The sequence below is a fragment of the Thunnus thynnus genome, chromosome 17 (assembly GCF_963924715.1).
Source record: "Thunnus thynnus chromosome 17, fThuThy2.1, whole genome shotgun sequence".
NCBI classification, from domain to species: Eukaryota; Metazoa; Chordata; class Actinopteri; order Scombriformes; family Scombridae; genus Thunnus; species Thunnus thynnus.
This window is the reverse complement of record NC_089533.1, coordinates 22,208,238-22,233,106: the sequence shown is the minus strand read 5'-3', so window position 1 is coordinate 22,233,106 and position 24,869 is coordinate 22,208,238. Positions and strand designations below refer to the sequence as shown.

The window sequence follows — 24,869 nt, the reverse complement described above, 5'->3', positions numbered from 1 at the left end:
TCTCTTGAGCACCCGGAAAATTTTCCGGCGCGCACCAAGTCACCGGAAGCTGGACGCTCAACGTTCATGCGGGGTGGTGTTGACAACAAAAAGTAACTGTGGGAGAAAAGTAATTTGTGGACTTCAGGGGACATTTACAGACGTAACAACAAAATATGTCAGACAACGAAGATAAGTAAGTGACAACACACAGCTTTAAGATATTATATTACGATACGTAACAGTTATTTAGAGACAACAACAACACAACGTGCGTTAGCTAACTAACTGTTAGCCACCGGGGCTGCCGATTATAACCTTTATTCTGCTTTTGTAGTCTTTGTGATAACTGGTTTATTGTCCATATGTAGCTTCGATGACGGAGATTTTGATGATGCCGAGGAGGATGAAGGATTAGATGACCTGGAAAACGTGGAAGATGTAAGTGAAATGCCCGCCTCTTCAATATGAACTATAAGACGACGCTGAAGTTAGCTTCCGATTCGGGGTTAAGGGAACATTATTGATATTTAGCGGCTGAACCCACTTTCAGATTTGTGAAACCTTTATTTTGCTTATGAAAATACAAAAAAAGCGATTTTACTGATATTTCTCCACCCAGACCACATTAAACCAGATCCAGACTCCAGATCAAAACCCACTATATTGACACTCGTCATGTCTTAAGAAAATAAAATGAAATGGCTTTAAACAATGTTAAGGCTTTTGCCTTGTTAAGTGTAAGTGGTGAAAAAACGGTGAATCAGTCTCTAAATATCATTATTTTATGTTTCCCTTAACTTTCCCCTTAACTCTCAATCGGAAGCTAACTTCAGCATCATAACTACAAGACCACTGGCTTATCTAACGTTAATGGAATAAAACAGATTTTGGGGTGTGTCTAATTTATCAAGCCATGTGCTATTTAAGCTTATTCATTGAGCTATTTGGAGTCTCCACCGCCACTCTGTGATAATGTAACTTAGTTCGTGTTTGTTTTGCCTTTGTGAGCAGGAAGACCAGGAGAACGTGCAGATCCTACCTGCAGGAGAGGGCCAGCAGGCCAACCAGAAGAGGATCACAACACCATACATGACCAAATATGAGAGAGCCAGAGTGCTGGGAACACGAGCTCTCCAGATAGCGTGAGTGTTTTCATGTGCTGTTGTTGATGCTCTGACTGTTATCAGACATGATATGACATAAAACATGGCGTTTACTAATGCCAATATAATGGCCATTTGTCATCTGAACACTAAAATTTATTAAATATACTTGCATCATTAGTAGGCCTGTATATATTTGGGTGGAAACAATACATTTACAAACTAAAGGAAAATTATTTTTTCACTATTGAATGCGCTTAGCTGAAAATTGGCCATCCAATTCTTCTCACATTAGTCAGGACTTAATCAACTGTGCAACATGAGTTGTGTGCAACAACTTGCAGTGTAATTGCACTCACTCATAATAATTAAGTACTTGCTGTTCAATGGCCTTCAGCCTCAAAAGCTTTTTACATGTACACATGTGCATGACGAAAAAACTTAAGCGTGGAGCAGCTAAATGAAAGAAAAGAGCATTACATGGAGCTGTGTGTCCTCATATTTAAAAGAATTCAATCCAAAGTGCGAGTAAAACTGAAACTAACACAGAGTACCCTCAGAAGTCAAAATGATTTTTTTCCGACTCTTAAACATTTGACTATTAAAGTCCCTCACTTTAGTGCTGGAAGTCATCATCCTCTGTCAACACAACTAAAATTAAAAGCCAGGCTTATAAAATATTTACTTACTACAGTTACTACAGTGCAAGTAAACACATCTCAATAACTTGAGTAACCTGGTTAATTAAGTGCATGTGAACACACAAATAGAGATTTTTGTTTTAAAAAATATATATATATTCAAGTGTGTCAGTGTCATGCAGCCTAAATGTCAATAAAAAAATGTGCATTAAAGCTCTTACAAGCTTGACAAAAACAATATCTGAAATGTAATTAGTACTGAGTCCTAAATGTATTGTAGGATAGTTTGGATGTTTGGAGGCAATTTAATTAGTGAGACTCTGCCACTTGCAATTGGACTGTAATTCAGTGTTTAATGTATCTGTCTGTCTGCTGACTTGTTTCTAACAGGATGTGCGCTCCAGTCATGGTGGAGCTGGAGGGAGAAACAGACCCCTTGCAGATAGCTATGAAGGAGCTCAAGTAAGTGATAAATATATAGTTTGAATTATCGGTATTTCTTTTGAAAGTTACATCATGACTGCATCTTTAGTTTCATTCTGCCATTGTTTAAAGAGGAGGTCAATACTCTTATGATGAAGAGCTTCACTGTACATCCCAGTGCCTTACTGTTACTTTTGTTTGTCGCCTCCAACAGAGGCAGAAAGATCCCAATCATCATTCGCAGGTACCTTCCTGATGGCAGTTATGAGGACTGGGGATGTGACGAGCTCATCATAACCGATTAAAGAACTTATCCAGTCTGCACTGACAAAACAGTGTACGCTGGTTCACACACAAATATTGTACCAGGTCAGTCGGGTACACAAACACAGAAGAGTCCCAAAAGTGGTGCAGTTATCCCCCACCTGTTCATACCTCGACTTAATCCACAAAGTGATCAGATGACTCTGTGAGCTGGTGAAACATGAATACATGAAATGTACAGAACAGACACTTTGAAGACCTGTGAAAATCACAACAGTATGTTTCTTGCAGGTTTATAATCCTGTAATCTGGTTTGTGCTGTTTTCACTCTCATTATGTTGTTGGAGCTCTCCATGCCACTAGAGTAAAATTCAAAGTTAGTATCTACTGTACCTCCTGTTTTGACAGCTGCATTATAAATAACAGCCACAAGGGGGAAATGTAACTTTGGTTAAACATGTGTTTTATTTTTCAAGCTAGTCTTGTGTTTTATTCCATTTGTTGTTTCTGAGAAAAAAGGTAATGAGTGTCAAAGAAGTGTTATATTAGTTTGAATAAACTGTTTTGTATAAATGAACATGTCTCATTCACACTACTTAACTAAGAACTGTAAGAACTAACTAAGAAGTCACTGTACACTTTTTTGGTTAATATCCACGTAAAAGGAATTTGACATAATAATTATGCTATAATGTGCTGTTGTGTCATGCTGCTTAATCATTATTAAGGCTTAAAATGAACCGGCCTTTGATAGATACCAGTTTGGTGAAGCTCACAGTGTTCAGTTTTTGTATTGACTGTCATTGGTCATTTTTACACCTTAGTTTTAGAGTGTTAATAATAACTATATTTATTTGTATAGCACTTTTAAAAACAACAGTTACAAAGCACTTCATGTTGGCCAAACCTCCTTTCAGCTGTTGGTGAGGGATCACATATGTGAACTGTTCCATCTTTTGAGACTGTCACATGAAATAATCTCCAGTTCTTCAATTTCAGTTTCCAACTGAAGCTCAAGCATCAACAGCTGTAAATCACAAATTCAAAGACAGCTGCACAAGTTGTACCGTGTTGAATGCCAGCAGAATGTGTTTACTTAAAAAAGTCAATTTTTATTGATGAGGTTTTCCAAATAAATGGCAGATTGCTGGCAGATTTCTCACATCAAACTGCAAAATAATATAATAATCAAGAGGGAAACTTCCAAAATCAAGTCACACAACTTAAAAAATGATAAGTTGATCACTCACTTCTGACAGTTTCAACAAAAGCTTGAGCTATCAGCTATTTTTAAGTGTTTCTGTCATTGATAACTAGTATGGAAGTGTGACACATTCTTGTCCTCAACGTGTGCCCCTTTATTGTTGCTGTCCAAAGAGATGGAGCAGGTTTACTCTTGCAGCTTTTGAAGAAGTGTTGTAACTGTCATGATGCTCTGTGTGTCAGCCCTTTCCTCCCCCATGCCAACACACGCACACACAAAGCAGCCAGACAGTCGCTGTATTGTTTCGAGAAAATGGGTTGTTGCACAGCGCCAGTGAATGCTGGAAGATAGAGGGAGCTGAAAGTTTGTGAGGATGAATGTTGGTGGATTTGTCGTTGAAAAAGCTGTATGATGATACTTAAGCCTGTGGTGGATGGATGGGTGGATTATACAGTATGCATGTCGTGTATTTAAAGTACTGATAGAAGTAGAAACCAGACAACATAGAAACCTCTGAAGTAGATGTGTACAGTGTGGAAGCTTATAGAACTTACAGCGGTGAAGATAAACTGTATTCTCTGTTATCTCACAAACATTGAAACGTCATCAGGAAGAAGCCAGCTCTATTCTGGTTGTCTGTTATTGTATGTGTCATTACTTCCTGAAAACTGCTTTAATCTGTGAGTCTTTTGATTGGAGGAGACAGCGCCTCAGGGTGACTCTGCACTCCATTCATGGACCAGAGAGGGATGCACATGTGACACTCACCAGCCACAGCGGGGCCGCCATCAGTTGGACCTCAGCTCAGGGTACTGTTTATACGGTCTCTACCCTCCACTCCATCTGTCTTCTGTCTTTGTTTACTCCCAGTTCTGTTGTTCTATCCCCCACATTATCTCTCTCCTTCTGAGATTTATTCACTTCCTGTTCACCTAGTTTTGGGACAGTCATCATACAGCTATAGTACTGGAGTCTGATCTGTCTTTTTCCAACTGTTGGTTCTGTTTCATTTATGCCAGTTTCATGGTCTTCTAATGATTATTCGTTCTTTCACTACTGAGGTGAATCAATCTGTACTGCTCCACAGAAACAAACACTTCCACATAAAAAGCAATGATTTGGATCCATTCCTGTCAGTGACTGTCTGTGAAAGTCACATATCAGCCGCACATCCTATCTCTACCTGTTCCTGGGTCTACTACGTCTGGCTCACACCTGCGTTGACATCCCTGCTACTCAAAAGTCATTTAAACAGAGAAATAATTGTACCTATGTCTTCTCCCTGGTTAACCTTATTCAACTTTTGGAATGTTTTAATCCCATTACAGCTCCAACCTGAAAAGAGAGGGGTGGGGATTTTTTTTTCAGTAGATGGAGTGAGCGTGGGGGGATGAGATGAGGAGGGGGTTGCAGGGTCTATGTGCAGAGAGTATGAGAGTCCCTTTGTATCCCGGTGAAGCTACAGGCCAGGCAGTTATGGGCAAGGCTCCCCTCATTGCCCTGTTTCCCTCCTCCCCCCAGCTCCCCTTCAATGGCCCTCTTTGTCTTTCCAAAGTATCACACAGCCGATTAAAGAGAGGGAATTAGGAGTCAGGCTTAACAGGAACACACGCACATACACGCACTATAACAAACTTGAAATATGCATATAGGAACGCATAAACAGTCGTATCCCCATCTGGGGCTGAATTAGTTGTAGTTTCAGTTAGAGGAAACTTTCAGTTGCTTTAAGCACCTACAAACAGTACATTCATGTGGATTTGTTGACACTTCTGCTGCATCACAAACTCAGTCTTATTCACTGTCTGCACATACTCACGTCCTACAGGGTTTGCTCGTTAATTGTGGATTGCTGTAGCTGTGCACTGAGTCCCAGCCAGCTGAAGTGAATTATCCATTAGCTGAACAGATTATGTGGAGAATGTGAGCAGCGGTTGAGTCACTAGATGCCGTGAAGACATGTGCTTTTGTTGTTTTGTGTAATTTACAACAAGAAAATGAATATTTTCTCAAGTTCATAACAATAGAAATACTTATATACTCTGTGGGAAAATGAGTTAGGGCGTTCACAAAAACGATCTGTCATTATAGTTATTATTCAGATTGAGATGTATTATGTTTTATTATTTTCTTCATGCGTTCTGTTGTGAAGATGTTTCAAGAGGCGGACTTGTGTGAAAGCAGAAATAATAGAGCTTTATTTCAAGTGAGAGTAAAAGATCATTAGTCATCATCACATGTTTAGGCTTTTACTCCTGTTGTTGCTTAGAAGTTGTGTTGTTGCTGGCAACAGTTATACAAGACTGGAAAATATGAAATACTAAAATGGCAGTAACAGTCAAAAGTGTTCTTCATAATTGAGAAGGACAAATAACAGCGCACACAAACATTAAACAAATATAAATAAGAAATGTAAAATTCATTACAGATACTTCACACATAGCAATAGATGTACAATGAGCTGGAGGTAAAGGGTTAAATGATGGACCACACAGTAAAACAAGCAGTGCTGCATGCAAATGGATCAGATTTGTGTCTAAAAGTGATAAAGAATATTTGAGTGATATACATAAGAACAAAGCAAATAAAATGAATGTGGGTTTTTTTTTTTCCACTGCCGCAGATGGAGAATAAGCAAATTAAAATACAGGTATGTTTAGGAGATGAGGGACAGAAATTACATGGTGAAACATAGTAGAGACCAAAAAGAGATGAGAAATGACAAAAAAAACATGAAAAAATGATTAGTTAAAAGTTTAAAAAATGGGAACAGACACAAACAGGATTTAACATAAAATACAGATTGTTGCTTGTCTGTTTAATGTGTGAGTAGCTGGTATTAAGGATAAGGCACATTTAGTATTAGGCTCTGTTAAAATGTATTATCTCCTACATGGAAGCTTTACTTGCTCAATATATGGCATCTGTTTCTTAATATTGGCATCTCCCACATTTAAACTGTCCTAAGATGCTTTCAAAAAGTAACACACCTACAATCAAAAGATGTGACATTTCACATTGAATACTGTTCTATATACACATTTTGAATGACACACAAATGAAAAGGAAAGGCAGTGGTGCAGACTTTCAGTGGAGATAATAATAATAATAAGGCAAAATTCATTTGACAGTATTGATACAGTAAGTTGCTAAAACAATGATAAAGCTTCTATTGTGTATTCTATGAAACATTGGTCAATGAAAAAGGGATTATCCAAGTATAAATAGATTTTATCATGAAGGCTCTTCATGAATACGTCAAATACTAACTGAAATCATCACACTCATCAGTGCCATTGTGAAAACAGGCAAAAGTTTGCCACCAATGCATTTTTAAGTAATTTTTAACAAGCTATGATACTAAAACTAATTAGCTACATAATGTAAGGTAGTTTTGAGTGTCACGTTGGGAGAAACATCTATAAAATCAGTCTCTTCTTTATGTATAAAGTTTTGGTCTCAAAACTTTGGTCATTTTACAAATATTTCATATCTGTGTAATTTCAAGTACATTGTATAAGCTATCCTGATAATAGTCAGTCAGCATGAAAATTGTTTTTTGACTAAATATACACATCACTTAACAACATCTAAACATGGTTTTATGGCATTTTTCTTCCATGCATGTTCTTTGTGTGTACAAAAGGCATTTTAAATGAACACAGCACAATAATTTGACTGAAATAGGGACAAATGTGCCTCTGAAACCAACAGAATGTTATCAATTATTGTATTGATTTGCAAAAAGCAATACAAAACTAACATCTGTTTGATAAAAGGTTCATCTTGCCTGAGAAGTGAATGGGCCACAGCCAAATACTTTGACACTCCATTCTTCTGTTACAACCCCCCCCACCCCCTCCCAAAACATTTCATACAGAATGAATTTGGCTCCCTCTCAGTCACACCTTCCATAATACCGATCAAGGTTTTGATCTTGAAGTAATACATTCCCAATTTAGATGTTCCTAATTCACAGTGTGTGCCATGGTCCCTGTTGGCTGCTGATCCCTCTTTTGGCCTGTTGAAGAGGGGTGTAGACTATAATGTGACTCCTGTGATACGCATGGAGTCACCAAACTGATAGGGACATGATCCCTTACCACCCATGAACCACCAATTGTGTTGTCTGGAGCATCAGAGGCTTTGCTGCTGTGAATCTAACCTGGAACTCTGCGGTGGCGGGTGGGTGTTTTTTGCCTTTACACCACCAAAGTAATACATTCTCTGACTACTACACTGTGTGCCCCAAATAATCAACCATGCTTCAAAAGCACCATGCTCCAAACTCATCCTTGGGCTGTGACAGCATTTCTGCATCTGGGAAAGAACAGAACAGGGTTTCTTCCCTCCTGCCTCCCCAGCCGCCTGCCCCAGCACCTGCCCACTCCCCCCGGCCCAGACCACTTTCACCACTGATACCACCAACACTGTTGTTGCTGCTGCTGCTGCTCCCTGGGTCTGAACCTGCACCAGTGCCCTCTGGTCTAGTTGTCTGTCATGGCCGCGACAGTGTTGTGTAGACGGGCTGTTCCCAGTGTGTGGGGCTGTGAGACTGCGGTACACTGGCTGGGTCAGTGATGGCAGTGTACAGGGGCCTCTGGGAGGGCCCCATATAAGAAAAGGCAGAGTACAACCCTGAGGCCTGGCTCGAATGAGCGTAGTATGACCCTGAAGCCTGGTGGTCAGCGTATTCAGCAAACTGAGCCCTGGTAGCCAGTGAGGGAAAGGCAGAACTGTAGTGAGGAAGGCTGAGGGGGGCGTAGGTGACATGGGAACCTGCTGAGGCTGCCTCTGCAAAGTGACTACCTGCACCTCCGGCCTCGCTCTTGATTGGGGCCTTGGAGGGGTCCGAGCCCAGAGGGGAGCTGTGATGTTGCTGCGGCTGCTGCTGCTTGGAGAGCCAGGCTGCTGAGTGTCCACTGGCCGCTGCCAGAGCTGAGGAGATGCCGTAGGTGTATGGAGAGGCTGGAGAAGCTGTTACAGCTACTCCTGCCCCAACACTCTGCCCGACCCCCGGGTGCCCGTTGGGAGGAAGGTACTGGTCAAACTCGTTGACATCAAAAGGCTCCATGTTGGCCATCACTTCGTGGCTCATCTCACCAATGTCCACATTACCAAAGTCGATGTGAGGCTTCCCAGATCCTGGAGCACCTGAACTTCCCTCTGCTCCCATTGTACCACGGGAGCCCCCGTTCCCAGGCCCCTCCCTCTTTCCATCGCCTGCCTTCCCGGACTGAGGCTCGGTCTTGGGAGTGGTTGGAGGTGTGGGAGGACTGTGGCTCTGACCTGTAGAAATGCAAGAGAACATGTAGTTACGACTCTTTTTCTTTGTACACTAACAAACATTTATCTATCTGTGTGTCACTCTGTTCACATCTATCCAGATTAATTAACACAGTATCATTGGGATGGTGGGACGAAGCCTGCAGCCCACCTGCAGCATGAGGGTGGTGCCCATCTGCCAGAGGGGACCTGCCCCCCCCACTGTGGGCCACATCTAGGTGGAGGCCTTTGTAGAGGGATTGGCTTTGGCTGACCTCACCCTCCGAATGGCCGTCAGCCTCACTTCCTGACCCGGAACCATGCTTTCCGTTCTTGCGGCGTCGTGGCTGGTATTTGTAGTCAGGATAGTCCTTCTTATGCTGCTTCCTCAACCTTTCTGCCTCCTCAATGAAGGGTCGCTTGTCGCCCTCACTAAGAAGCCTTGGATGATAGGAAAATAAGTTGGTAGACAGGTTTATTTGAGGTATGAAGAAAGGGGGAAAAATCTCAACACTCAGTCAGAATAAGACCACACTGTTGGTTTTATGCTGCAATATATATTCTACATGATAATGCAAAAAATGTGAGTACGCATTAACAGTAACATTAATACTAATAAAAAAAACTTATGAAAGGCTCAATATTCTGGAAGAGTTCAATGACCATTCTCACTACATATTAATAATTATGCAGAATGTCAATATTTATTTTGACTTTCCAGGTAGCTTAATTCTCAACATCTGCACAGCTGCATCTAATGTGATGCCTGCCAGGGGCCTTTTACTGCTGGACAGTAATGAAATAATACAAGCCAAAGATGCATCCTGTCTGCAAACATGAAACTGAGCTCCTTATTACTACTGCTGGCAGGAATGGCATGAGAAACTCCCGACCTTCCTCAGCCTCCAAGCTCATCTTGTTTCAGGCCAATTAACCAATCAAGCCAGAGCCCAAGGTCAAGTCTTCATCTGATTAATGTTCTGTCTTTATAAGGTTAATGAATTTAACCTCTCTGACCTTGTCAGACAATAGTGAGTGTTCTGTATGAGAACTAACAACTTGTCCAATGCTCAACCATTCAATCAGATAGTAAAATATTATCTATCATAAAAACTCACTTTACTCTGGTTGACCCAAGAATATTAGCAATTTCAAAACAAATGTATTCAGTTAAGTGGAAGTGGTAGAAAGGTAATTTAATATATTAAATTCTTTGAAATAAAGAAACATTTTTGCAATACTTTTATGCTGAAAATCTGTGAGCTGAATAGTAAAACAACCTCTTATTCCCTCAGGAGCTATTTACTCCATTTATGGCCAGTAATTAAACAGTGTATGGAATTTGTCTGGATTCAGGAACATGTGACCATGGTTCACTCACAGCAGATAAACAGATACAAATGCTTCTCTGCTGGTGAGCTTTGACCAAATGCAGGCAGCCAATATGCCTCCTGACAACTAATTTACAGCATATACATTTTATAGAAAACATATCGCTGCAGATCAGCTCATAAGGAAATGCGTTTTCTCATGAACACAATTGCGTCCTTGTTCATAAGAAAATACAAACTATGTACTTAAACCAAATGGTCTGGAAGAAATACAGAAGGTTGTTGCATAAATATCAATATTATGAATCTAAAATGATAAACAGAGATGAGGTCTGCATGTCAACCTGTAGTTAACAGTTACATCTGTAAAATCCATCTAAGTACTCAACATCTTCTGCATCCTATGTGGGCCTATGTAGGTGCCAATATATCAGCTGATGAAGTTGATTCAAACCTTAGAAAATTCATTTTTGTTAATTATATTCAGAACAGCAACAGGATTGTTTTACCTAGTTGTATTTATTCTTGAAACTCTCAGGCCTGATCATGACCTGGGTCTTTCCTATACTAATTTCAAGCTATTTCTCCAAATCCACACCCTAAAAATAAACTGACCTTGAATTCTTTAAGCTGAATGTTATATTTATTCTGAATATTTTTATGTACGGTCATAATTTGATAAATAATGTAAAATTACAAGAGATGGATAATGTTTTTTTCTGATTTTTAAACATTTTGTCTCTTGACAGAGCATCTTAAGGCCCAAGGACTATCCCCTAAATGCTCTAAAAATCCATCAACACCCCTGCTATCACATCTCACGACTACTGTGAGTGTGAGCATCATCACAACATTACAGTCAGTCATTTGACAGAAGGTGGACTATCATCACTGAACATGAAGTGGCCTCCTCACCTCCACAGCTTCCCCAGGGTCTTGCTGAGCTCCGCGTTGTGCAGGTGCGGGTGTTGGTCGGCCAGTTTCCTCCGCGCCGCCTGCGCCCACACCATGAAGGCGTTCATGGGCCTCTTCACATGCGGCTTGTTCTTGTTTCCGCTGTTCACGCGCACGGGCATGGGCACGAGCGTCCAGTCGTAGCAGTTGAGCACCTGGCTCACCGCCTCACGGATCCCTGCGGGGAAGCGCTCGTCCTCATCATCGGATTTGATGGAGGAGCCGGCCGCCGCATCGTCCAGACCCGCCAGCTGTTGCTGCCCGTGGAGAGGCGAGTCCCCCCCGCCAGGCGCACCGGAGGAGTGACCCGGTGATAGGGAGCGGCTGTCGTCCGACACCCCGGGACTGAGCTCAACCTCCGATAAGCTCTGCTCCTCTCTGGACATCTTCCTACACGCAGAGCCCCCCCAGGTGCGCAGTGGATGCAAGATCTATTCCTATAAACTGTAGCCTACCTGCCGGGTCCCTGTTCCTGTTTATCCCTACAGTGATGCACGGAGTGTCGGCTGACTGCTGTCTGATCTGTCCCTCTGGCCTCGATTAAGTTATAATATAAACTGCCAGTCTGTCTCTACTCTCAGCCTCCGTTGCAAAACTCTGTGAGGGTTCCACATTAAAGTTCTTTCCATCCGTGTTGTTGGTATCATAGGCGGCTCAGTGCGCACCTTGGACCCCAGTTTACCTGCTAATGCACAACTCTCTGCGCCAAACTCACCCGGTCTCACTTCCCTCCTGACTTCCCCTTCTCTCTCTCCTCCGTTTGTCCCGCGGTTGAAATCCCACAGCACGGACCTGAAACAGCAGAGGGATGAGGAGCGTCAGTTCACCTTTCATGGGCCACAAATACTCTACAAACACCTGTACGTCTGTTGACTGTATTTCTAGGGAAGAAATGCTATAATTTGGTGATATAGTGTTAATAATTGTCAGATATGTGATGACCACATTACAAGAGGGAATCGGACTTGGGTGCTACTGGAGCTCCAAAATTATTTCCTACTGATTTTGTGCATTTAAAACTTTCAGTTTTGTACAAAAATCTGAACTTCAATTTTTTTTTCAATGAAACACTCCTATTGGAACTTTTGTGGGCCCTCTCTAGCCATTTTTCCATATTGTCTCCACTATTAGCAGCAACACAAGTATGATGAGAGCCCGATTCCTTTTAATGACACGAGTTTTGTGGACATAATACATAAAATGACCCTATAGGCTATTTGTTCAAATCTGTATGAGAAACAAAAAGAGTCTGATTGGCGCTTCTGGTGTTAAAATGCAAAGTGGAACCACTGTAGTTTTTTAATCCTTTGAGTGGGCATTGGTCTGCAAGTCCAGTCACTTTTAAGTGATAAGTAACTCTAAAGTTTATGTGCATGGTCCAGCTCCTGTATAAAGCAGTGTCTCTCTGCAGGTCCGGGGCTCGCCCTCCAAACAAGCTACCGTTAAAGGTTTTGCAGTTATTCCAAGCTCCCCGGAGAGAAAGTGTTGGGTTGATATGAGGCCGCAGTAGCACAGACCTTGGATTTATACTCTGCAGCTCTTGGATAAACATGGCCAGGCGCTGGAAATATAAACCTCGTGTGCGTGCGTGTCGGTACGCGTGTGTGAATTGACACAGTCTGGTTGTTAAGCGGGGGCAGGTCTGTCGGTGGGAGCAAAATGTGTCCTTGTTTTGTCCATTAAATCAACACCCTGCCCCGAACTTTACGTGCTAAATATGCGAACTTCCTGTGAACCAGCAACACACAGTCCGCTGGTTTGTTTTCTTCTTCAGGCTATCATATTGCAGCAAAATTAGACAACTCGCCCACGTCTAGTGACATTATGAAACAAGTTGTCATTTTGACAGTCTGTGTTTTCATGGTGAAGTGGAGCATTTCAACCCACACAAACACTCAGGTTATTTGAGCATAAAATTCCCCAACTTTCTGTCGTTAGTCTAATATTTAAAATAAGGATGCAGGATAAGCATGTAGGCTATGAATGAATATACTTTCCTTTATAATGTAATAGCCTGTATATTCATCTCTAATATAGGCTAGTCTATCAATGTGTACTTATACAGCTGATGTATGAGTTGGCCATTTGCTGTTGACCCATAGATGTCAGTATACTTTTTTAAAATGCCATTTGGCTTTGTCAGCTGATCGCAGAGTTAAATTACAGACTATTTGTCTTGTGGCTCTTATCAAAAGTTTGACTTGTTTCGAAACACCAGCTTTAATTAACGTCTGATCCATTCCCAGCAGAGAGGCATGTAGAGCTTCACCATCTGTTCGAAGCGCATTAATAATGATATTCGCCTACCACCTGGTCTGCAAGGCCACTTTACATGGTGTCATCTAAAGCGTCCCTGCTGAAGAGACACAATACGTAAACATCACGCGTAAAGCACCAAATGCCTCATTGCGCACGTGTCGCCTGTTACTGCACTACGTGCTGCTTGTTCATAATGTCACTCATATGAAAAAAATGATCGAGAATCACTTGATTGAGATGTAAAAATTCCCTTTCGTCACTGACCACATTGATTATAGCCTTAAGTATGTTGTTTCTTTGGCAGATTGCGCCTCAAATCAGGAACAAACAAGCGAATAATGAACTCAGCACAGATCATTCCCATCAGACCGGAGCAGCAAATGTCATTTGATGCATTTTCTGATAATATATAAACTGTTTCTGACACACCCATCAAATCATGCTTGTTATTGATTCACATTTTTAAGCACATTTACTGTGCTTAATGAATTTCGGTTATGTGAACTCATTATCGACGCTTGACTTGCCAATAAGTTGGCCTTAATTTGCTTGTTTGTTAGTGTTTTCTGTTTTGTGGGGTTTTTTCCCAATTAGATTTTCAATTAGCTCGTATTTATGGGATCCACACGGCCCAAAATAACTGTAAATACCAGGACATTATAACCCAACAGCATCAAGATGCAATTAAACCAAATATGCGAACATGTCAAAAAAAATCAGAAACAGTTTCAGGCGATACTTTGTATCTTTCTGCACCAAATTCCCAAGGTTAAAGCTACTTTAATATCAGTTTTTAAATAGTTGTGTCATAGTCTTTTGCAATTTCCAAAAACTCCCAATAAGCTTTTTGATCAGTTTCCTTTTCTTTTTATGAAAAAGCTTTATTGCCTCCTTAATTAACTGAACACAAAACTTTAAAATCAGTGTTAAGATGAATTAAAAGACCAAACCAATGACGATCAACATGAAAATGAAATCTCTGAAATCAAACATTAGCATTAAAACTGGAGCACTTGTTGCACAGGACTGTCATTACAAGATTTACTATGACATGGATTTTTATGTTTGTTATGATCACCTTTATCCAAAAGTATCAAAAACGTTATTAAGACTAGCATATTTATCTGTTTTAGTGCTGAAATAACTTTTGGTAGCAGCGCTATTCTCAGTTGGCTGAAATGTCCCAAAGATTACAGTATTAAAGTTTCAGGATGAACAAATCAGTCTTTTCGGACCAATAGTTATAGAACCAACATCATAGCTCACGAATCCCCAAAAAGCTGTCAATAATTATCAGGGACAATGTTAACAAATATCACAGGCAGGATTACATCTCTAATTCTTCTTCTCTATGATTCCGACGAGAAGAAATAATCAAATCGCAGAGTCAGAGCGGCCACCAGCAGCATGGAGGAAAGAGTTGGAAATGCTAAGCGTCTTACTTCAGTAATGAGAAAAGGAGGTCGCCGGTTCAGCACGAGAATCCGTGAGTTCCCGAGTTTCCAAAGTGACGCTCGCTCCCCAGCCCCCTCGCTCGCGCTGCCCGAGTATGAATGCCTGCTCTGTGTGTCGGTACCCGGGCTTAAAGAGCTCCTTGTATGAGGCTGAGAGAAAAAAAAAATACTGGGGAGGACAAGTCTTGGACGGATGCAAGCTCGGAGGTCTCTGATTGGTTGGTTAGTCTCTCTCTCTCTCTCTCTCTCTCTCTCTCTCTCTCTCTCTCTCTCTCGATTATTTTATTCTTAAACTTAGATAACGCAAGTCATGACGTTTCAAAAAATGTATTTGTCTTAAATGAGTCTGAGGATGAATACAGAGCGCGTGCGTAAATATGAGCACAAACTTTACGCAAAGAGCTACAGCCTACAAATATTTTCTTTTTGTACATACACACTCTGCTCTGATGATTTTACATATGGACGTGTATCTCTTCACACATAAGAAATTATACAGGCCTTGTCTGGGTGCAATTATTTCAGAAACCAAGACGTCCATCTCATGTACAGTACAGGCTACATGAAGCATCAGATCGTAGGTCTGCTGAAAATAAAACTGTACCAACCCAAAACATCATTATAAATTCCTGCATTTTAAAATTAACTGCAAAATTAAATAAAGTGCGCTGCGTCAGGAGTTTTATGGACAAGTAATGTTACATGAACAAAACTTTCAATTTGACTGATGTTGTATCAGCTTAGAAAAATGTTCTAACGTGTATAATAACACATATATGCAACACAGTTTTCAGATGACAGATCCACAAATTTAAAGAGAAAAAAAACTCTTATCAGAGATCTGGTCACTTCTTGAGACAAACTGCGTCTGGCAGACATACAGAGGCTCAAGTTCACTAAACACGCTCCATGATGTTGGATTGGGACTCGAATAAGCAGCAGCCAGCGGTGCTTTATACGAACTTTAATGCCCCTAAAACTATAAAATAGATAAATGATCTATTGACTGAGCATTTATAAAAACACGTTTAACCTCTTTTTAAGGCTGAAATAAACATTTAAGGTGTAAAATTAACACATACCCGAAATCACAATAAAATAAACGCGGGTATAATATTTCAATAGTGAGAGCAAACAGTACACTCATACACCACTGAAGACTGAGTCATATTTTTAGTGGCGTATCCATTTTTAAATTCACCACAGCGCAGGTGTAAACTAAATTCAAAGGCCCTGAAGAGATTGTGCGGCAGCCGACAGAGCGCCTCTTCATGACCCTGTGTGAGTTTAATGAGAGCCACAGAGCGCGTTTAAAACCAAACAGTCTTGGTAGAAAATGCAGAAATCAGAGACGAGGGACGCCACGGATACAAACACAAGCGCTGTTCTTCACAACAATGACCCCCTGTATCCCCGCCATGCGACACACTGGCCCCCAATCCAAAAATCACCACTTTTTTTCCCCACTATCCGTGAACTGTGATAAGGGAATCCTAACCATGAGTGCATCTCTCTGTCTGATTCTTTCCCCCTCTCCCTCTTTCATTCCTCCTCTCCCCTCCTGTCTTTGCGCCCTTTGTTTTATCTCAGGTGAATTGTAATCATGTGATCAAAACGATCACCCCCTTCCCCCTTAAATGAAAAAAAAGGGAACAAAAAGCAGTTCTGTGCATATGAAAAAAGAAAGGAAAAAAGGAAAAGGCTTGTGTCTTCCTTTCTATCGCCACTCTTTGTCCGCGTCTCATAAAGTAAAAAATGCTTCAGGACCGCGGCGACTCAGGGCCGGGGAGCTGTGGAGGGAGAGTCCGGCTCCTGGAGCTTTTATATCGGGGACTGTCAGGGAGCCACTGCGGGGACTTCGTCTTGCTCTGCCGTGCAGCTGAGGATTTGTGGCCCGGCCTCGGTTTGACGTGAGTGTTCGTTTTGGCAAATGTTCTTGCACAAGTGATGAAGGTGGGGAGAAACTGAGGGGAAATGAACAGGCCTAACAAAGTTACATTACATGAGCTGATGACGTTTATGTGAGACCAAAAAATGTCAACTAATGTAACATGTTTCTATGGTCACGCTATGCTAGAAATTAGGCAAATTAGTAAATTAGGCGTATTTCCTGTCACGGCAGCGATGCAAATTTCTGGCACTGCGTGGGACAAAGTGCTTCAAAAATATACTTTGGTCAGAGTGTCATGTATTTTGTTAAAAACAAACGGTGAAAGTATCTGTTAATGTAATCTTGTTTATTATTTTCTCATTCTCTTTGAAAACTGTTGCCTTCAGAGTGATGATGGATGGTCTGACTGAACAAACTTTATTCAAAATGAGAGAAATGAAATTAAATAGAGATAGATGAAACGTTTAGAAAAACAAAACATTTATTATAATACTCCAGAGAAATACTGATAACAAAATGTTTTATATAATCCAAATAAAAATAAAAACTGCTTGTGAATTTATAATGTGCCAAAATATTATGAATGCCTGTGTTTGTTTATTTCAGTCAGTCATGTCTCTATGAGGCCTATTCATTACATTTTAAACATATTACTGTTCAAATCAATTTGAATTCGAATGATTGAATTTTGACTGAGGCCCTGAAGAACACAACGTTCATCTTCAATACATGGAAACTAACTTTTACTCCGTTTTAAAAGCCTTGAAAGTAGACTATTTATTATCATTTGTACAGTTGTGCTCAAACAATTACAATTAAATTACATTTAAGTAGCTATACATTTATTTTCAAAGCATAAAAACTTACATTAAAAGCAACTTTCCTGTATCTTAAATGACTAAACTTTGCAAACCCTTAAAGTCATCTCAGTGAAATGAGACTTTAGGCTTCAGACCTTTTGGTAGATTAAACAAAATGAGTCAATGATTTATTGTATAAATTATACTTCCAGTGAACAGCAGTTAGCATTTTTAGATTCTTGGCATGACTAAATTTTGATAGAGATAAGGTTGCTTTTAGTAATATTACTTTGGGATGTTATGTGACTGATGTGAAACCATAATCACAGTTTATTTATGTTTAAAAGCAATAAAAAAAACCAATAAATATAGAAAACTCATAAAATAGTTGATCTCATTTGATTCTCACTAAATAGTGATTTGATTTCACTGTACAACGCACGTAACTGTTGGGGCTCACAATTAAAACAGCTTTTGTTTCAAATTAAATACTTTGCTGCACTGAAGCAATTTTGACTGAACTACTTTGCAGCAACATAAACAAAGAAAAAGAAGACAGGCGACACAGTGACAAGAGAACAACATGATACAAACTTGTTCTGTCATGTGACACGGATGATGTAGTTTGTTGTGAAGAACACATGGACGTACACACACACACAGAGCACACAGGGTGACCGTTACTGTCACCATGAAGCCAGGGGGCCCCATCCACATCAGCCCGGGGCCGCAATCACCTCACACAAACACCATCATCCACTCTACAGTCCAGCTAAACATCATGTAGTCTCTTGTTGATATAGATCAGGACCCAAATCTGATCTCTGGGCCAACTACTAGAGACTCATTTAAGAACACGATGCTTTAGAGGGCAAACAGACTCCAAGACAAACCAACTAAAACTTATAAATTGTAAAAAAAAAAAAAACAACCTTAAACTCAAACCTGTGTGAACTCAGTTGTTTACTTGTGAAAACCAGGCACTGAACTGACCATCTCATGCCAGGTGACGCTACTATACTAGTAAGTAGTGAACGTATACAAATACACTACAAATGTATGAATTTGTAATAATTTTACAAAACAATAGGATTGTGGGAGACACTGGGACAGAGGAATTACTATCATTCAGACAGTTGCTATGTATTTAACATAAAAATGTAATCCAGACTCATTTTACAGCCAAATCAATATGATGAAATCTTGCATGCTTAAATAGCTCTTGGTGCATGTTTTCTGAGGAACACATACACATCATATCTAATCATGTGGTTGGAGTGATACTTTAAGTTAATGTCTAAACCAGTTTCTTTTCATCCAAGATGGGAGTATCATCCATTTTGTCTGTTTTAAACAGACATAGTCACGTTGTATTTCCTGCTGACTCACAAGAAGCAGGAATTTAGTCAACTGATGTGTGGGTGACATAAGTGTGAGTAGAGATGTAAATAAAAATCTCAACATACGTGATGGTGTCACACACCATCCCAAGTCACTATCATTGGAAACTTACCTCTCTATTTCTTTTTTTTCCTTCCACACTCACAGACGTACTCTACCTCCCTTCTGTTGTTCACTCCTCCTCTCCCTCCCTCCCTCCCTCCCTGAATGCACCTGTGCAGGACGCAGCAGGTGTGTCAGTGTTTTCTTGTTGAAGTGGATCAGTCAACCTTGCAGAAGGATCCGCTGGGCTGCTGTTATTGCAGTTATTACAAATGTAATCAACTATGTCTTGCAGTTTGAGATAAAAGCAGCATTCAAGCTTGAGTTTCTCTGTAATAATTCCAGTAATAACGTGATAGTGATTGATTCCCATTTATTTTCCTACCCCACAGGGAGGTCAAAGGTCAGGGTCAGCCAACAGGATCTGGTAGGGATTCAGAGTCTTGCTCAGGATCACTGCAGGGGTTTTAACCCTCTTTAAAAGTAGCCTTCTGTAATCCAAAATGAAAGGCAATTACTGTGAGTAAGTGAGCTTCCATAATTTATAGATTCTTTTCTATAGTGATAAATATCAGTTACATCCCCAATTAAAATGTCAAGGAAACCTCAAATGGGTAATAAAAATAATTCAGCCTTCCATGAAACTTCCTTTTCTTTTCTCTATGTCCATCTTTCTAAATAAATTCATGCAGCTGTGTTACATTTAAATAGGTCCCCCTCTTGAATGTCTGTGAATCCTGCCTTTGTGCTCATATCACCAAAGTTCCTATGCTTTTTTGTTCGTCTTGTCTTTCTCTGAGTTACTGGTTGGGGAGGAGGGGTAGGAGTGTGTGTGTGTGTGTGTATGTATGTGTGTGTGTGTCAGGAATTGGCAAGAACTTGGACGGGCTTTCACTGCAGCTGGGGAGTGAGGTGGGATGTTGTGTGAGCATGTGTGTGCTATATGTGGGTATGTGAGTGTGTCTGCATGTGCTTCTGAGTGCCTTTGTGAGATTATGTGTATGTGTGTGTGTGTGTGTTGTGTGCATACCTACACTAGCATGCATGTATGTTATGGAAAGATATGGTCAGTAAATATGTATATGTGGGCTTTAAGAGCTGGATGATGCTGCTGCTGTGCTGGTCGGGTGAGGATGAGTGGGGCTGAGACGTGTGTGTGTGTGTGTGTGTGTGTGTGTCTTGCTACCTTAATGAATAGCCCATTGTGTGTTGTGCTTCATATCTCCGCTGACCAGCCAAAGGAAAGAATCTAGTTACTTCAATTGTGTGAGGGGGAACATCTAAAGGAAATTGATATATGGGGGTTGAGGTGGGGGTGTGTAGGGAAGGGTGGTGGTGGTGGTGGTTGGAGGGTGTGGGGGTATTGGGGTAAGGGTCCCAGGTGAGACAGAGCGAGAGGGAGACTTTAGTTACCTGTGGCTGATCTCTGCTGCTATTCTTTTTGAGCTCATATTTCCTGTTTTTCACTCTCAGGAGGAAGTTAGTATTGCTTAAATGTGCTCATTTGTTCATCAGACTGTGTTTGGAGTTCAGTGTGTTTTGTTGGAGACGCAGGTTTGTATAAATATAAATGTTGAAGAGCTGATTTGTAGACTGTTGCTTGTTTGGGAGAAATGATAACCTGGGAATCCATCAGCCAGTCGTTTTTAAAACTTCTGCTGACAACTTGAGACACTTTGTTGCAACTTGGCTATATGTAACTGAGTTTCATTAGATTGCAATTAAGTGAAAGGTTGCATGCATCTAGTTCAAGCAACAAGCAAAATTGTGCTATCATGTTGTATGACTTTCAGATGGTACAACCACAACCAAGTGCACTACTACTGTAGCTAATATAGTGTAAACAACAACAATGAACAGCAAAAAGATTACACATACGGTATAGAAAATTTGCTATATATTAGCTGGTGTTGGCTTGATAGATTTGTGTTTGCTAAAAATAAGTTTATTGAAAAAAAATTTAATTATTTAATACTATTATCGACTGTATCATGCAATAAAATGACAATAGTTGGGTATGAATACTCTGAAAACATGCTACACACAACCTTTGACCTTTCACATCATTAATTCAGGTTTGCACTGACTACTTTTTTATGCACATTGACACTCAACTAGCCACAGATGCACTGAACAGCCAGTAACCGAACTGAAAAGCATCACAGCCTTTTGCATCAGATGTGGGGGTGCTCAGCCCTGCTGCAGCTGCAAAATGAGGCAAAAGAAATGCAGGAAGAATAAGAGCAAGAGAATCCTCAATGGTGCCTTGTATTGCTTGCAACTGTCCCTTGTCTCCCTCTTGGAGCAAAATCACACATTCACATTATTCTTTTATGTCTATTGATCTCTATCTGTGTGCTTGTTGTGTTTTTTTTGGCATTTAAACCCCACACACATCTCTACACATATATGCAAATTTCATGGTAAGATTTGGAAAATCCCAAACAACCCATCTCTGTGGGACGAAGGGACATGCTTGAAAAATGATAATTGAGTGGAATAAGAAGGCGAGGGACGTGGAGATTGAGTCATTTGCAGGAAAATGCAGAAAATGATGTTCAAGAATTTAGCTGGGAACAAGGGTGTCCTTTGTTAGGATGTTTCTGCAGCATGTCTGGCTGGTTGCTGTTTGGGACATCATCAGCACACAGCGATGATCTGCTTCTCTAAAAATGTTCAATTTTAATGATTCTCTCACAGACTGTTTCTTCCCCTGGACACAAAATAAAATTCTCGTTAAGTTTTAAATTTAGACTTACATCCTGATGGCTGAGAGCAAATAATGTGTATCTCAGATACTTGCATTTAGTGGTGGAAAGTAGTTTTACTCAAGTATTGTACTTAAATACGGATTTGAGTTTTGTACTTGAGTATTTCCATTTTATGCTTCTTTATATTTCTACTCATTTACCATATTTCAGTACATGTACTTGATAACTGCAGTTACAAGTTATGTCACTTAGAGAAGATTTTTCATAGAAAATAAATAATGCGAATATAAAATATGATGCATTGTTATAATTCAATGCATGAGTAATAATAATCCAATATCCCAATATAAATCAAATATAATATACCACTCACAGGGGCATTTTGGCCTCATGCTAGATATCTACAGATATAAAGATAAATATTTAACATCCAAGATCATCTTATAAAATATGATTCACTCCTTTAAACTACCTGACAGATTGAAATCAAATGCTACTTACACAATATTACACATCAGTATTAATAAACCAGTAATATAATATTAAACAATAATGTAACATTCTGATGGGGGCCATATTGTGGGATGAGTAGTTTTACTTTTGATACTTTAACTACATTTTGCTGATAATACTTATGTACTTTTATTTAATTGAAATCTTGAATGCAGGACTTGTAGTTGTAATGGATACTGTATACTGTATGTATAGTGTAGTATTGCTACTTTTACTTAAGTAAAGGAGCTGAATACTTTTTCCACCCCTTCTTGCAACTGCATGGGCTTGAATATGTGCCTATCCTAGAGATGCATATCTATCTGTAGACATAGTTGTTTTGGGGTTTTTTTTTTTGTTTGTTTGGGGGGTTTTTTTGAAGAGAAATTAATTCACTTTCAGGTTAATTTTGCACTGAAGGAAATTATTTTTCTGCAAATGAAAAGCTTTCTAACTCATATCTGTGTCACTCAAAGGAAAATGCAGTTTTTCCTCTGTTACATACTGCATGTGTTGATGTAAGCATAGTCTTAGATTAGCCAGCCATCTCATAGACCTGAATGTACTGCTCTATGGTCCTTCAAAAGAGACAAAAATTGCATTAACAGTGCAATATATGAAGTATTGTAACATAAGTTCAATGCCAATAATATGGTCCCACATCTTAATGGTATAAGTCACTGAATGCTTATGTAAAGTAAGTGTGTAGTGGATTGACCTGAGCTTTACTTCCTTTGTGTTTACAGGACAGAAGCTGTTTTGATGTAAAAGGGAAAAACAGAGTAAGGGAGAACAGGAAGGAGGGTGATGCTCCTTAGGAAGAGATATGGAAAAGGGAGAGGATAAAAAAGTCACTTTCCAATCATGAGTTTTTCTCGGAACATTGAATTAAGCAGCGTGAACGGGTGGGGGCCTCGAGGGTCTGGGGGCGGCTGGCCGCAAAGATGCCTGAATGAAAGAGTTTGTTGTTTGGTGCTTGGAGACGGAGATGAAAGGGGAGAGGGAGATGGCGAATTTGTCGGGCATCAGTCCCTTCTCCCATCGCCTTCTCACCCTGAGGCCCTCCCTCACTCTGCCCATGTGAGCTAGAGTTCAAATACAGGGCCCACAGCTGCACACACACACACAAACACACACACACAAACACACACACACACACACACACACACAGACATATGTACCTGGATAAGCACATAGGTGTCCACATGCATGTGTACTTTTAGTACACACACAAAAGTAGAGTGGTAGTGCGATTGCATGTACAATATGCAATCTCATATTGTATCTCACCTCTCAAGTGAGTGTATACATATACACACACATATACATACACAGTACCCGTGTCCATACAGACTCAGATTTGTTTGCATTTTGAAACAAAGCATTAGTAATAGTAATAGTACAAGGGGTGAACAAAGGCTGCAAAAGCAAATATGATTCCAATGCACAGACCCTGCAGTGAGTCTTACTACCGTGAAGCACATTATGTTTTTGTAGTCACTGTGTCGGCAAATTTTAAAGCTGTACTTTCAGTTATTATTGAATTTCTTGAGGTGTTTCTGTTATTGCGTCCACCCTCTGAATCCTCCTCCTCCAGCAGTCAGTCAAAACAAAGGTCAGTGGATAACTTCCAATAAAGCTACTGATTTATACCACGTTGTTGTTTGCAAAATACTGCAGCAGAGCTTGTATGTGTCCTGATGAACAAACAGTGCAGAGTACTCTGCTACATTAGTTGTCAGTTATGTCAGCTTGATTGATGGATACTTTTTATTAGACCATCTATGACCCCATTACTCAGATTCCGTCTAGAGTATCCAGATCAGAAATAATAATCATTGTAAGGGTTCAAATAATTAGATCCATCAAACAAAGAGGCCCTTGTCATGGTCAGTGAGAGATGTTTGTCTTTTACATTACAGCCTGCTGCATTTGGTCAACACACCTAACTACATGGATGCCATAGATATTACTTATCATTCATCTTAATGGGATGTGGGTATGCATCAACATTAACACTCACTGTAGAAGAGAGTGAGATATAAGATGAAAACGGCTTCTCACACTTTTAACTGACTCGTCTGCCAGTACAGGACAGAATAAATGTATTTGTTGTTCATCTTAGTGAGATGCAAGACTCTACTAAGCACAACTCACAAATAAAAAGCTTTCATTGGATATCCTGAAGCACAATTCAGTGAATAGATTCAGTTGAATTGAGATGACGGGGTTTGTATTTTAGTTAATGGAATGATTTTGCCTCCCATTATTTTTTTCTAAGGAGTGAAGGAGGCCTACACAACACAATATAAGAGACTTTGAAGATCATGAGAGTGCGACTTGTTAAAGGCTCGGTAAAGCAAATTCAAGATTTTGTCTGGCATGAATTTGTCTATGAATTTCTGTCTTAATAAAGAAACATAATAGATGCACAATGTGAGTTTCACATAGTGACCTATCTACTATTCAAGCTTACAGGAAGTGGATACAGTAACATAAACATCTGTAAATATAACGCCATCCAATACAGTTACACCTTACTTTATTTCTTTGGGACTGGATATTAACCTGTTTTACAGGTTTTCATGTTCAGATATTCAACAACAGCAGGTTGCCAGCCTTATTCTTCTCCCTTCTTGGATAGCTCCAAAA

At 40.1% G+C, this 24,869-nt stretch overlaps 2 protein-coding genes across 2 annotated transcripts; one reads left to right on the top strand and one right to left on the bottom strand.

Moving 5' to 3' along the window:
* Positions 1-13: 13 nt before the first annotated feature.
* polr2f (RNA polymerase II, I and III subunit F) lies at positions 14-2,990 on the top strand. Its single transcript, XM_067616361.1, has 5 exons — positions 14-175; positions 351-420; positions 994-1,124; positions 2,117-2,188; positions 2,364-2,990. Exons 1-5 carry the CDS (start codon positions 156-158, stop codon positions 2,452-2,454), a joined length of 384 nt encoding a protein of 127 aa, XP_067472462.1. The 5' UTR covers positions 14-155; the 3' UTR covers positions 2,455-2,990.
* A 2,797-nt stretch (positions 2,991-5,787) lies between these two features.
* On the bottom strand, positions 5,788-15,055 carry sox10 (SRY-box transcription factor 10). Its single transcript, XM_067616350.1, has 4 exons — positions 14,869-15,055; positions 11,129-11,959; positions 9,055-9,323; positions 5,788-8,906 (listed from the first exon to the last, which is right to left on the bottom strand). Exons 2-4 carry the CDS (start codon positions 11,551-11,553, stop codon positions 8,116-8,118), a joined length of 1,485 nt encoding a protein of 494 aa, XP_067472451.1. The 5' UTR covers positions 11,554-11,959; positions 14,869-15,055; the 3' UTR covers positions 5,788-8,115.
* Positions 15,056-24,869: the final 9,814 nt, after the last annotated feature.

Coding starts and splice junctions, on each gene's coding strand:
- polr2f (XM_067616361.1), top strand. CDS start 156: ATGTCAGACAACGAAGATAA. Junction 176..350: donor ATGTCAGACAACGAAGATAA/GTAAGTGACAAC, acceptor GTCCATATGTAG/CTTCGATGACGGAGATTTTG. Junction 1,125..2,116: donor ACACGAGCTCTCCAGATAGC/GTGAGTGTTTTC, acceptor TGTTTCTAACAG/GATGTGCGCTCCAGTCATGG.
- sox10 (XM_067616350.1), bottom strand. CDS start 11,553: ATGTCCAGAGAGGAGCAGAGCTTATCGGAGGTTGAGCTCAGTCCCGGG. Junction 9,324..11,128: donor ACCCTGGGGAAGCTGTGGAG/GTGAGGAGGCCA, acceptor CTATCATCCAAG/GCTTCTTAGTGAGGGCGACA. Junction 8,907..9,054: donor GCACCACCCTCATGCTGCAG/GTGGGCTGCAGG, acceptor GCATTTCTACAG/GTCAGAGCCACAGTCCTCCC.